The sequence below is a fragment of the Artibeus jamaicensis genome, unplaced genomic scaffold, assembly GCF_021234435.1.
Source record: "Artibeus jamaicensis isolate MK-2021 breed Jamaican fruit bat unplaced genomic scaffold, CSHL_Jam_final contig_1715, whole genome shotgun sequence".
Classification (NCBI taxonomy): domain Eukaryota; kingdom Metazoa; phylum Chordata; class Mammalia; order Chiroptera; family Phyllostomidae; genus Artibeus; species Artibeus jamaicensis.
This window is the reverse complement of record NW_026521335.1, coordinates 1,653,493-1,665,605: the sequence shown is the minus strand read 5'-3', so window position 1 is coordinate 1,665,605 and position 12,113 is coordinate 1,653,493. Positions and strand designations below refer to the sequence as shown.

The 12,113-nt window shown below is 40.4% G+C and overlaps 1 protein-coding gene across 1 annotated transcript; it reads left to right on the top strand.

Moving 5' to 3' along the window:
* Window positions 1–9,165: 9,165 nt before the first annotated feature.
* On the top strand, window positions 9,166–11,079 carry SPRR1B (small proline rich protein 1B). The gene is made up of 2 exons (XM_037166992.2): window positions 9,166–9,232; window positions 10,306–11,079. The coding sequence occupies exon 2, from the start codon at window positions 10,325–10,327 to the stop codon at window positions 10,760–10,762; it is 438 nt and encodes a 145-aa protein (XP_037022887.2). The 5' UTR covers window positions 9,166–9,232; window positions 10,306–10,324; the 3' UTR covers window positions 10,763–11,079.
* Window positions 11,080–12,113: the final 1,034 nt, after the last annotated feature.

The following is a 12,113-nucleotide window of genomic DNA, read 5'->3' as shown; positions in this document are numbered from 1 at the left end:
GGTGGTAACCAGCAGTAACTGGCAATTCACCGTTGTTTATAGTTCAATGACAGTGAACAGGTTGTTGAGCTATAAAATGTCAGGGGTGTAATGAGAGTTAAATAGCACCTTGCATAGTCCCTGTGTTTCCAGATAAAAAACTGGTATTCAGAAAGGAGAAGAAGACAAAGTGAGATCAACCAGAAATTGTTTTCAAATGACATCCAGAGCCCAGGTTTCCAGATTTCTAGATCATCATTTTCTCCTTCAGCCTGCTTTTGTTTCCAAGGATGACTATCAGGTTTGCAGGTTTTTGTTGAATGGGTCTTGGATTTTAGGGAGCTTGTTCCCAAATCAGTGAAGCAAACAGAAAACATCAGAATAACTGTAGTGGTCCCTGGAAGTATACCCCCTTTCCTGCAAGAGATTCATGGTGTCTAACACCACATAAAGTGAGGCAGGTGTCAGGTGGTATCTGAGGGACACAAAAGCACTCCAAATAGTGTTGGCAAAAGCTAAAAAATATTTGGAAACTTTAAGACAGAAACTGTCCGACAGGTTATTACAAAATGATGAATAGTCAAATTATGTTTCCAGGGTCTGTACAGTATGCACATTTGAAGTGACTTCATTATTCTGCTGGTTTCTTTTGTAAAAATATTTAATAATATATCCAGGCCATTTATAATTAAAGGGGTTAACTCTTAATGAAGAAATGGGCTTCATAATACACAAAGGGTATGAATATGGTTTAAGCATCTTAAAGAAGAGTTTGGCAGGAATGAATCAAAAGGTATAAAGTTCTACCTTATTCTTGAACTATCATTTTATTCTGGAAATTTATTTTTATGAAATATTTATGATCGTATACAAATATTTTATACACAAGGATAAATTTCAGCATTCTATCCAGTATCAAAAAGTTGATAACATGTAAGTGCATATCAATAGATAATGGGTTCAATAACTATATGTTAGGGTTATACAGCACCCATTAACAAGATTGTTGTAGGAAAATGATGTCTTATTGGGAAATGTTCAGATTATATTATTACAAAAGCATCTAGTACCTGCTTTTGTGGCTAAGTGGCTCAGTTGATTGAACATCATCCTGTTCAAGAAAAGATCACAGGTTCAATCCCCAGTCATGTCATATTCCTAGGTTGTGGGTTCAATAAGCATATCCTTGGAAGAGGAAAAAAGAGTAGACACTAAACAATTTAAGTAAAAGACATCTTTTCAATAAGGTATGCATTTGTGTGTGTTTATAGAAAAAAATATCCTGACATTAAATGAAGCAACCTGTAACTATGGCTAGTTCTGTATGCTTATTCATTAGTGTTCGTTATTTATATAGCTTTGTCTTCCATTTACGCATTATATAAATGTTATTTGATTTCTGTATAACTTTTATTCATTATATTAGAAAATACAGAAATCAGTGAAAATGCTGCTGACTAGTAAAATATAAGTTCTGCCCATACAAAATTCCTGAGGCTCTGCAGCAGATTCCATAGCAGCAATCTAAGGGTGGGGGATTCCACACCCTGGTGGGGCAGCCCATGTGTCTCTTTTCTCTACACAGCTCCATCTCATTTCTTGATCTTCTGGTAAGGACAATGGATGTTCCAACTACTCCACTCACACTCACAGCTCAAGGGCCCCAGATCCTATCCACTGACTGACAACTGAAATCATCTAAGAAGTAAATGACAAGTTATCTTCTTCTTGTCTCAGCTCCTGTGTTGCTTCAGTCCCTTTCCTCCTTTGTGACTTGGCAAAACTGTACCCTATTGGGATAACTATTTTGAGAGTTGTTACTACTTCTAGGTGAAGAACTTTCAGTCCAAACTATGAACAGTTTGGCAAACTTCAGGTCCACAGTCTAATTGTTCATGTCAACTTGTGCCAACAAGTTAGTATCTCTTTATGGTTTTTTTCCTTATCTCCACTTTCCTAAGTCCTACCAGAACTATGACCTCTATAATTCCTGAATAAATCTTTCTGGTTGACACAGAAATTGATTCAAGGACTTTCCTGTACTTCCATATTTCTGACTTAGAAAATTGTCATTATTGGATGTTAATGTCAACCATTTTCTTCAGCTATTCTTTGCCAATCCTCAACTTAATTTCCTCCCCTCTCTTCTGTCTGTTCTCTGTAATGCTCTATATTCTACACTACTCCCCACTCCTGCCACCCACACTTCCCTGGAACCCAGTGGCCTGTCTGGACTTTGGATCTTATTAGGCCACCAGGCCCTTGACACATTTGCAGATACAGTTGTCAGGCAGGCTGCTGCTTTCACCAGATGCCCTTTGTGTCCTGTACCATGACATTGGTGGTTATTGGATCACATCTGACTTCACACTGTAAGCATCCTGAGGGCAGAAGTCCTCTTGTTCTGGGCTGTAGACTCAGAATTCAGCCCACCAGCTATCAAATAGTGGGAGTTTATCTAATGTCTCCTGAGATGCTAAGCACTTTATACCTTCACCAAATCATTCCATGGGTTTGAAGGAAACATTCTGAACCTCACTCTGAATCCAGATCACTCCTGCCTACTGCTGAGGCCTTAAGCCTCATCCTTTCCACCCCATTCTGCTCTCTCCACATCTAAAGCAGCAGTACTCAGAACTGCAAACAACCTTCTCTGTCCTGTTTGTACATGAAATACCCAGAGAGGTCTTCATCTCCCAGAAGACAGAGAGCTTCCTGAGGGCAGGGTTACATGTCCTCAGCTTCACTGAGGCCCACAAGTTGGATATTGTCCATTCTCCCATCTACGAGGTGGTGATCATGAGGGCAGGTAGGAGAACCCAACCTTCATTAATCTTCTGAGAGGGAAGTATAAACATAATATATAATTATGTCCATCTATAAAATATCATGAATACTGTTCTATATAAATTATTAAATATATTTCTATTTCTTCCATACTAGTGTAAAAAAATTTTATTTGGTTCTAACTAACATCATTTAAGAAATACTAAATTCTCTTTAAAAAACATTAAACCAAAAAAATAAGTAAATAAAAATAAATAAAAAATAAAAAACATTAAACCTAAAATTTCTATCACCTTTTTGGCTCACTTATTTAGGCCCTTGTACCAATTATAAGTAGTCATTGCCCTAGAAGAAAGATAATAATTATATATATAATGTTTTATATATTACTTACAGTAAGATAAATGATTCACTAAAAAGCCCAAGACTTCAGTAGCTTAGGGCAACAGAAGTTTAATTTATGCATCTATGATATTGAATTTGGACTGTAAAGGGAGTTCTATTCTACCCAGTCACACAGGGACTCTGTCTCTGCCATGTGTAATTCTATCATCTTCCAGAGTCTCTCGAAATATACCACAATGCTATGAGAACCAGGAATTTGGGGTGTAGATAAGAAAATTTTGTTCCTAATTAACAAGGCCAGAGGTGATCTTCATCACTTCTGCCCATATTCTCCTAGGCAAGTACAGATTACATGATTCTATCTAGTTAATAACACTGCAATGTATACTTGAAATTTGCTAAGAAAGTAGATCATAAGTGTTCTTAGCACACACACATAAAAAAAATTAACTATGTGAGGTGATGAATGTGTTTGTGAGAATTATTTCACAATATGTATATATATGAAAGCATCATGGTATACACAGTAAAAATGTACAATTTAAATTCTATTATATAACTTATAATAGAATATAACTTATAACTTAATAAACTGGAGGAAAGTAAATAAAATAAATAATGCTGTCATTAAAAAACAAAAATAGAAATAAATGTACTGAGCTTTGAAAACTATGACGTGCTTGCACACAGGAAAGTAAGAACACAGATATCACTGATTCCTCAAATCCTGCCATAGCACATTCCTTTGATCATCCAGTATATATTTCCTATATGCTTGCTTCCTTTTTTCTCATACATAAATGGGGAAAAAAAAAAGCACTAGGGGCTAAATTCTTCTTATCATCATCCTTCTCAATGTCTGGAATCTCTGAGTGATTGAGTGATGTTTAGTTTTACCTACATGATAAAGCAATGGAAAGGGAGGAACTATCCACATATCTGAGTTTTAAGGTTATTTGAATTTCCCAAGGGCAATGCCTAGTAAGAGACTGCGTGTTCAACTCAATTCGGGGTTAGTGACTTCCGTTTCTTCTTACCATGATCAGAGGACATGGCTGGCATGTGAAATCAGGGGCTCAGAGCTCTCTTGTTTCTGTGTTGCCCCCAGAAAAGAGAGACTTCATGAGAGGCAGGTTCTTCAGGGCTGTAACATCAGTTCTGACACATGCAATCAATCCTGATGGTCCATCCCCAGTGACATCTGCTATCCCTGGTTCACATGACATCTTGAGGCTTCCTCCAAAGTCAAAACAACTCATTTTTAAAGAACGAATTTTAGCCTTTCCTTTCCTCTCCCAATCTCAGATCCACTGACAGATGAAAATCAGATGGGTCACTTATTGTCACCATCTGCATCAATTCCCAGAAAAAAACGTAATGCCTTTTGTTAATCTCCCCATCCACTTAGGAAACTAAAATGTTCAAAATAATTCATCTGAGCTAAAGATTAGGGTCTTGTCAAAGAGGCATGGTTTTTCTATTCCCAGAATCTCGGAAGTTCCCCTTGATTTAATTCATAACCATCCAGAAAGCCTCTTTGTTGTTCATAGCTACACTAACTCAACACAAAGGATGGACAGTGGGGACAGGCCCAGATGACATCATTATCAAACACTAAGTCTCAAAAAAAAGTTAAGCCAGAGATTTTTATTACAAATGCTGGAAGTAAGCTAGCATTAAATCTAAAACTCCAACTTTTTAAAGGTAGGACACGTTTTCTGATGAAAATTCAGCTGGCAAAGATTTTCCACTGACCTACAGATCAAACTTTTCTGTACACCAAGTTAGACTCCCTACTTGGAACTATTCACCCAATGGCATTTTATTTGGGATCTCTTAACATTATAACAATATATCTAAAATGTGTTTGCAGTTTGTGCTTAAGGGTACTAAAGTACATAATTTGTACTTCCCATTTAGAGTACACCTGTGGAAATTGGTTCAGAAAAAGAAAATAATTTCTGTAAAGATAGCTATAAAGTTGCCAGGAGGATATGAACTAGCTATTATGTCTGGGGTACTTTTAGTGACATTTTAATTATTACTCTAATTTTATTAAGAATTTTGATATCAAATGCATTGAACTAGATAATTTGATGATCAAAAGTTAAATTCTTTACTTCATGACCCTATGACCCTATGATCTATAGAACATAAAACATGAGAGTAATTTGCAAACATACTTCACAGAAAGTGATTTCTAGAGAGGGCAAGGCAGGTACTATGCTGTGGCAAAGGAGGAAGGTGACTTGGATCTGACAGAGTCTCTGGGAGGACAGCCTTGGTGGGTGAGCATGTGGGGAAGCAGCAATAGGATAGAAAGCCTTCCAGAAAGCATGCACACATGTGGAGCAGAATAAAGCATCTTTAAGCTTCTTTTATTGAAAGTGCACAGGAATCACCAAAGTTTCCATTTATCTTAAATTCAGGGAAACAGAAAGAAAGAGAAGGAAGTATCTTGCCTATGAAGAGACATTAAATGAGACATAGTTATCATTAAGTTTGTCCTTTTCTTTGTTTCGCCAAACCACTGAGTCAACTTTTCTGTCTCTAGGTCCAGCCTCCTTTAAAGCATAAGTTCCCACCAGCAGAAACAAGTGAAACAGCCCTGCCAGCCTCCACCCTAAGAAACATTTGTTCCCATAACCAAGGAGCCGTGCCACACCAACATTTCTCAGCCTGGCCACACCAAGGTACAAGAGCTGAGTCACCCTAAGTTTCCAAACCATACATCCCAACTATTTCCACAAGCCCATCCCAGGAGAAGATGAAGCAGAAGTAATGTGGTCCATAGCCATGTCCTTGAGCTGACCACTGGATGCTGAACCCCTTCTTTCCTTCTGCTTCTGTGTATTTATTGTCTGTAGATTTTATAATCAGTATATTTTCACCCTGAGTCACATTCTTACTTGCATCTAAAAACATTTGCTATGGAGCCTTCCTTATATTCACTTTAGAGGTCCCCTGAGCCTCTACATTAAGCAGGAGTCTTAGTGGTTCTGTGAGTCTTCAGCTGCTCAGGGTTCATCTGAAGAGGAAATATAAATGGGAAGAAATGCATGTTTCCTGCTCTGCCTCCATTAAATCACTTCTAAGTTCACTCCTGACTGTATGTGTCATTGAGTGACTCTGCCCCATTCACTGCTATTCCATCATGAGTAGGGCCTGTAATCAGAAATGAGTTGGTGCAGACGTCATCTATTTGTCCTGGTACAGTGTATTCCCATGAGTGTGTGTGTAACTGCATTTAGGGGGCATCCCGAGAATGGCAATGGCTATTGTGTAATGAAACCCAGAGCCTGTCATTTTGGGCAGTCACACCTGGAGCAGGGCGCTCCTCTGACACTGGATTGAGTCATGCCTCAGTCCATGGTGACTGCTCCAAACTACCTCTGATTCTGAGGGCCCTACCCCCAAGGCCCCTGCTTATTCCCAAAAACATCACTGCTACATACTTGAACCTAATCATTCTGGTTTTCTTTACTGATTTAACCCACAAATACAGATTTATCCAGTGACTTAAAACTAGAAGTGAATTTCAGGTAGCGATTAGGAGCATATGATCCAGGTGAGGTGTGTAATTAGCCACAGTGCTGGGGAAAAGCTGGTCATTAAGTTGTAAAATATCAGGTGAGAAAAGAGACTTAAGAGTATCTGGTACAGCCATTCTGTTTTTCAAGTAAAGAAAATGATAACCAAAACATTAATTAGAGTAACCCAGAAATTGATTTTGCATCATACCCAGAGCCCAGTTCTCCAGACACCTGCTTCTCACTCTCTTCTGCAGCCTAGTCTGGTTGATTTCACGGGGGAGCAGCAGGGTGTAGATCTGTGTTGAGTGGGTCGGGATATTAGAGAGCTGCTTCCAGCAGTAGAGAAGACATCATAAATTTTTAGAAGGGCTACAGTAGTCCTTAAGGAACTAACCTCACTTTATGTTAGGATGCATGGTCCATAATATCCAGGTGTAAGACAGGTGACAGGAATAAGAAATCTAAGTAAGTTTAGCAAGAATTCCACATATTTGGAAGCTTGTAAGACAGAAATTTTCCAACAGCTCATGACGAGGTTGATGAGTAGTTGTCAAACCAGCAGGAAAAAATGATGCGTCTTGGGTCTATACATTCTGCACATGTGACATGGCTTCATGCTGGTTTCAATAGTAGAAGAGTCTAGATAGAACTTCAGGCCACTCGCAATTAAATAGGCTGATCCTAAATGGGGAAATGAGCTCTATGATACATTACCATTACAAATGTAAAATAATGTTACTCCTATCCTTTGGAGCCTGATTTTTAAAAAATATGTATCTTATTGTGATATAAAATTTATCATTTTAATCATTTTAAGTGTATAATTCCCTGGCATTAAATACATTTACAATGTTGTGTGCTTTTGTTAAAGTGTATGAAAGCATATGAGTTTATGGAAAATAAAAAATTCTGACATTAAACACACCAAAATACAGGGGTGGGCAAAAGTAGTTTCACAGTTGTGAGTACACAAAACACAGAGTTTATCTACCTATTGTAATGATCATAACCTGCATGTCTTTTTCCATACAAACAATTATAAACCTACTTTTGCCCACCCCTGTATAAATAGTGATTATTTCTGGCTGCTTTTTGTTAGCACTCATTTTTGAAAAGCTTTATGTTTTCTACATTACATATGATATATTATTTCTTTTTTATAACTTTTAATCAAAATATCTTAAAAATACAGAAGTCAGTGAAGAAATATATGTCCTGCCCATCCAGAACATTCCTGAGACTCTGCAGCAGGTCCCATAGCAGCAGCCCAAGGGTGCGGTGTTGGGGACCACTCTGCCTGGTTTCAGGAATTGTAACTACGCCCATGGCTAAGGATGAGCGAATGACCTTTGGAATTCGAGCCACAGGAGACAAAAGCTTATCTCTGGTAGCAAAGGCTGCCTCAGTTTCCTCTCCCTGCCCCCAAACCATGGTCAGAAGTCAGAGATGGGTAAGACTCCTCACAGCAAGGGGCAACCTAAGCCAGCCACAATCACTTGAGAGACCATCATGGAAGGACTCAGGGGGCTGCAACAAAGAGCAAGCAATAGACCCTTGCCCCCTGGCTACATGACATAGCCTGAGTCCCCATGTCCTCTGGAAGAAGCACTCTCTGGCTCTAATCCACTTAAGCCTGAAAACCTGATGGGGAGAGGTGCAGCTCCTTGCCTTGCTAGAGCAGATCTGGATCCGGGGAAATCTGACATAAGAAAGAATTCCTAAAAAATCCTGCTTTGCTAAGAGTGCTTTCATTCATATGTTAAGGGTCTGAGCAGGAAACCCTAAAGTTTCTGAAAAACTCCCTTCCTGACAGACTCTGACTCAGACTAAGCCCTCAGCTTTCTTTGAAATGTTATCTACTGTTTGATCCTTGCTGCCCTGTATTCCTGTGTATCACAACCCAATAAAAGCCCCTGGAGGAAGGGGATCCTGGCCTTTTTCCTCTGAGAAACTGCCCACCTCTACTCCCCAAGCAGATCATGTCTTGGTATTGTTTACTTTCATCCATGGTGGATGGAGGCACTTGAGGGCAAAATTGCCCTCACATTTTACCACGTGGGGAAGTTCATACAATCATGCCCTTGGCCTCCCAGGAAAATCAGAAACAATTTTTTATCTCCACATCCACTTCCAATACTAAACAGTTCAACAAGCCCGGTCAGTGCCAAGGATTAGGAAACAGGAATTAGGCCTCCAGGAAACAGGGCTGTTTCTGGTTGCAGCAGCCCTAGGACTTACTCCTCTCACCTGTTGTCCTACACCACCCTTACACTTTGCACCCAAGTGTTGTGTAAACACTACACTTGGGTGCAAAGGACCCTCAGTGGGGATAAGTCTTAGGTGACATCATTGTCAGACAGCAAGTGCCAAAAATATGTCGAGTGGGTGACTTCATCACAAAAACTGAACTAACAGGTAGATGAGGGGACTGGGATGAATCACGTTTGGCAGCAAATAATTAAGACACAGCAGTTTGAAAAAAATCTCCTTTCCTTGAGAGAGGTATCAGTCACTATAAAAAGCCAGTTGTCTGGGGACACCACAGCAGATCTGAGTGACCACACAGCCTACTCTTCTCTGCACACCAGGTGAGTCTCTTTCCTTGGAACTTTTTACCATTCACTGAAAGTTTTTTTAATTTTTATTGAAAACCCTTGTTATTTTTGCTATCTTTTACCCTACTATTGAAATTCAACTATCAGAGTTATAGCCTCTAGAAATAGCTTGGTTTTAAAAGTTTTCATAGTTTGAGCTTGAAAGGACTTAAGATGTTATCAATTCTGCCCCATCAGTTCTTGCCAGAGAGAAGAGGATTGTGTAAGACTCTCAGCAGGATAAGTCCTGCTAACTTACACTTAGTAGAACTTACAGTGACATTATAATTCTTTCTTTATTCATAATTTAACACAGAGAAATGTATTCTTTTACCAAATTGTTTTATGAGAATTTATTATGTTGGCATATCATTTGCTAAAAACAATTTAGACAACAGGGAATTTATTCCACAAAACTACAATTTATAAAGAAAAAATGGGCAGGAAAATGAAATACTATGTAGAAAGTCACATGCATGAAGCAACAAGGATAAGTAAAGGGCTGTGGTAGTTTGGGGATAGAAGTGATTTCTAGAATACTTACTCTAGAAATTCCTCCCAAAGGTATCATATGAGATGATCTGTAATCCATGGTGGCTGGGTATTTCTGGACAAACAGAATGAGGGAAATATTTGAGGCAGAGTAGGGTGTGAGTGACACTAGAGGGGGATAATGTGGGTTTCTAGAAAAGTCAGTAATTATCTTATAGGTGATAAATCATTCTATTATCAGAAATGTGTGGGGTGCTGAAGTTACTGGGTTTTTTTCAAATATCACATTTCCATGTGATCCCAATATTGTGCTCTCACATTTCTGCCAAGAGCCTGCAGTTGTGTTGTTTTGCTAATTGGGTTTTAAGATGTGCCAGGAGGAAAGAGAGCACTGGGAGATGCCCTGAGTGGAGCAGAACCAACTGCCTTTCTGTTCCCCCTGTTCAAAGGCTCAGAAATCATTAAGGTGTAGGGAGAGAAAGGAGAACCTTTGCTTCTTAGGAGATCTGAAGTGGCATTGAACATGGCTTCTTCCCTAGTTAATCCCTATTTAAACCATCCATTCTGATCTCTAGGTCCAGCCTTCTTTGAAGCATGAGTTCCCACCAGCAGAAGCAGCCTTGCACCACACCCCCCCAGCTCCAGCAGCAGCAAGTGAAACAGCCCTGCCAACCTCCACCCCAGGAACCACGTATCCCCCAAACCAAGGAGCCGTGCCACACCAAGGTTCCTGAGCCATGCCACCCCAAGATGCCAGAGCCCTGCCACCCGAAGGCTCCTGAGCCATGCCACCCAAAGGTGCCAGAGCCCTGCCACCCAAAGGCTCCTGAGCCATGCCACCCAAAGGTGCCAGAGCCCTGCCACCCAAAGGCTCCTGAGCCCTGCCACCCAAAGATGCCAGAGCCCTGCCACCCAAAGGCTCCTGAGCCATGCCACCCCAAGGTGCCAGAGCCCTGCCACCCTAAAGTTCCGAAGCCATGCCCAGAGCCAGCAGTCATTCCAGCACCAGTTCAACAGACCAAGCAGAAGTAATGTGGCCCATGCGCTTGAGGCCACCACCACCGAATACTGAATACCCTCTCCCATTCTGCTTAACTACCCCATTTGCCTTGCAACTAGCACACAGTCACCCATAGTCAAAATCTTCACTCATCTGTACCCTAAAAATATGTGCCATAAAGCTTTCTTTCTCAAACACTCTGGGCCTCTGAGCTTCTGAATGAGGCTGACAGTCTTTGTACCTTAGAACTTTAGTTTTCAGCTGCTCAGAATTCATCTGAAGAGGAACTTAAGGTGAAAACTGATGGATCAGCTCTGTTTTGCCCCCATTAAATGCACTTTCAATTTCACTCCTGACTCTGTGTGTTGTGTTCTGATTCAATGACTTCATTCCTTCTTCTCATGAAGTAGGACCTGTTCACAGACAGGTTGGTGAGAAAGGGCATCATTCAGAGACTTCAGATCCTGGTCCTTGGTGGGTGTGGGGTTTTCCCCACTGACTTTTCCTGGGCTGGCAATGGAGGTTGTGTAATGCCACCCAGAGGCTGTTGCTTGAGCATCCAGGGCTGGAGCAGGGCTCTCCTCTTACAACTCCTTACAACTCAGTGAGTCACGCTGGAATCTAGTTAGTGCCTGTCTTCTCTGACTCTGACTCTGACTGACTTTCTAAGCTTGAGTGCCTTGCCCCTAAACCTGGCTTTCAGACTGCTGACTTAACCAGCTAATTTCTGTTTATTTCAAGGGATGTTGTTCCTACATATGTGATTCTGCTCCTCTCCACTCATTTCTTTCTGATACCTGTGACTCAGTTTCTCAAACATACACAAGGATTCACAGCCTCCACATTTGTTATCTCAATCAATCCTCTCCCACTCTCTGAGTGCCCACTCTGCCAGGAAGAGAATGAGGATTCACAGTTCTTGCCTTAGGGCATTTACAGTTGTTTAGAGTGATGTACTTCACTCCTCACCGGACTCCTCATACAAACAAACATACACACCCATGCATGCTAGATTAAGAGTTTTTCCAGAGTACCACATATAAGCTGATCCACTGCATCCCAAGTTGTAAACTGCTTACTTCACATATAAGGTTGCAGGAAGCACAGAAAATGAGAACTGGAAAGCCCACCACTCCATCCTAGAGTATAAAAATGTTTACAGTGAAATGAAACATGGTAGAATTGTCAACCATGCATTCATATATATGTGTATTTATTCATATTCAGATTTACATCAGAAGTATGTTTCTTGTCCTGGCCAGGTGGCTCAAGTAGTTGGAGTGTCATCCCATGTACTAAAATGGTTGCGGGTTCAATTTCCTGTCTGGGCACATACTGGTCAGAGTGCATACAGGATGTTTCTCTCTCACACTGATGCCTCTC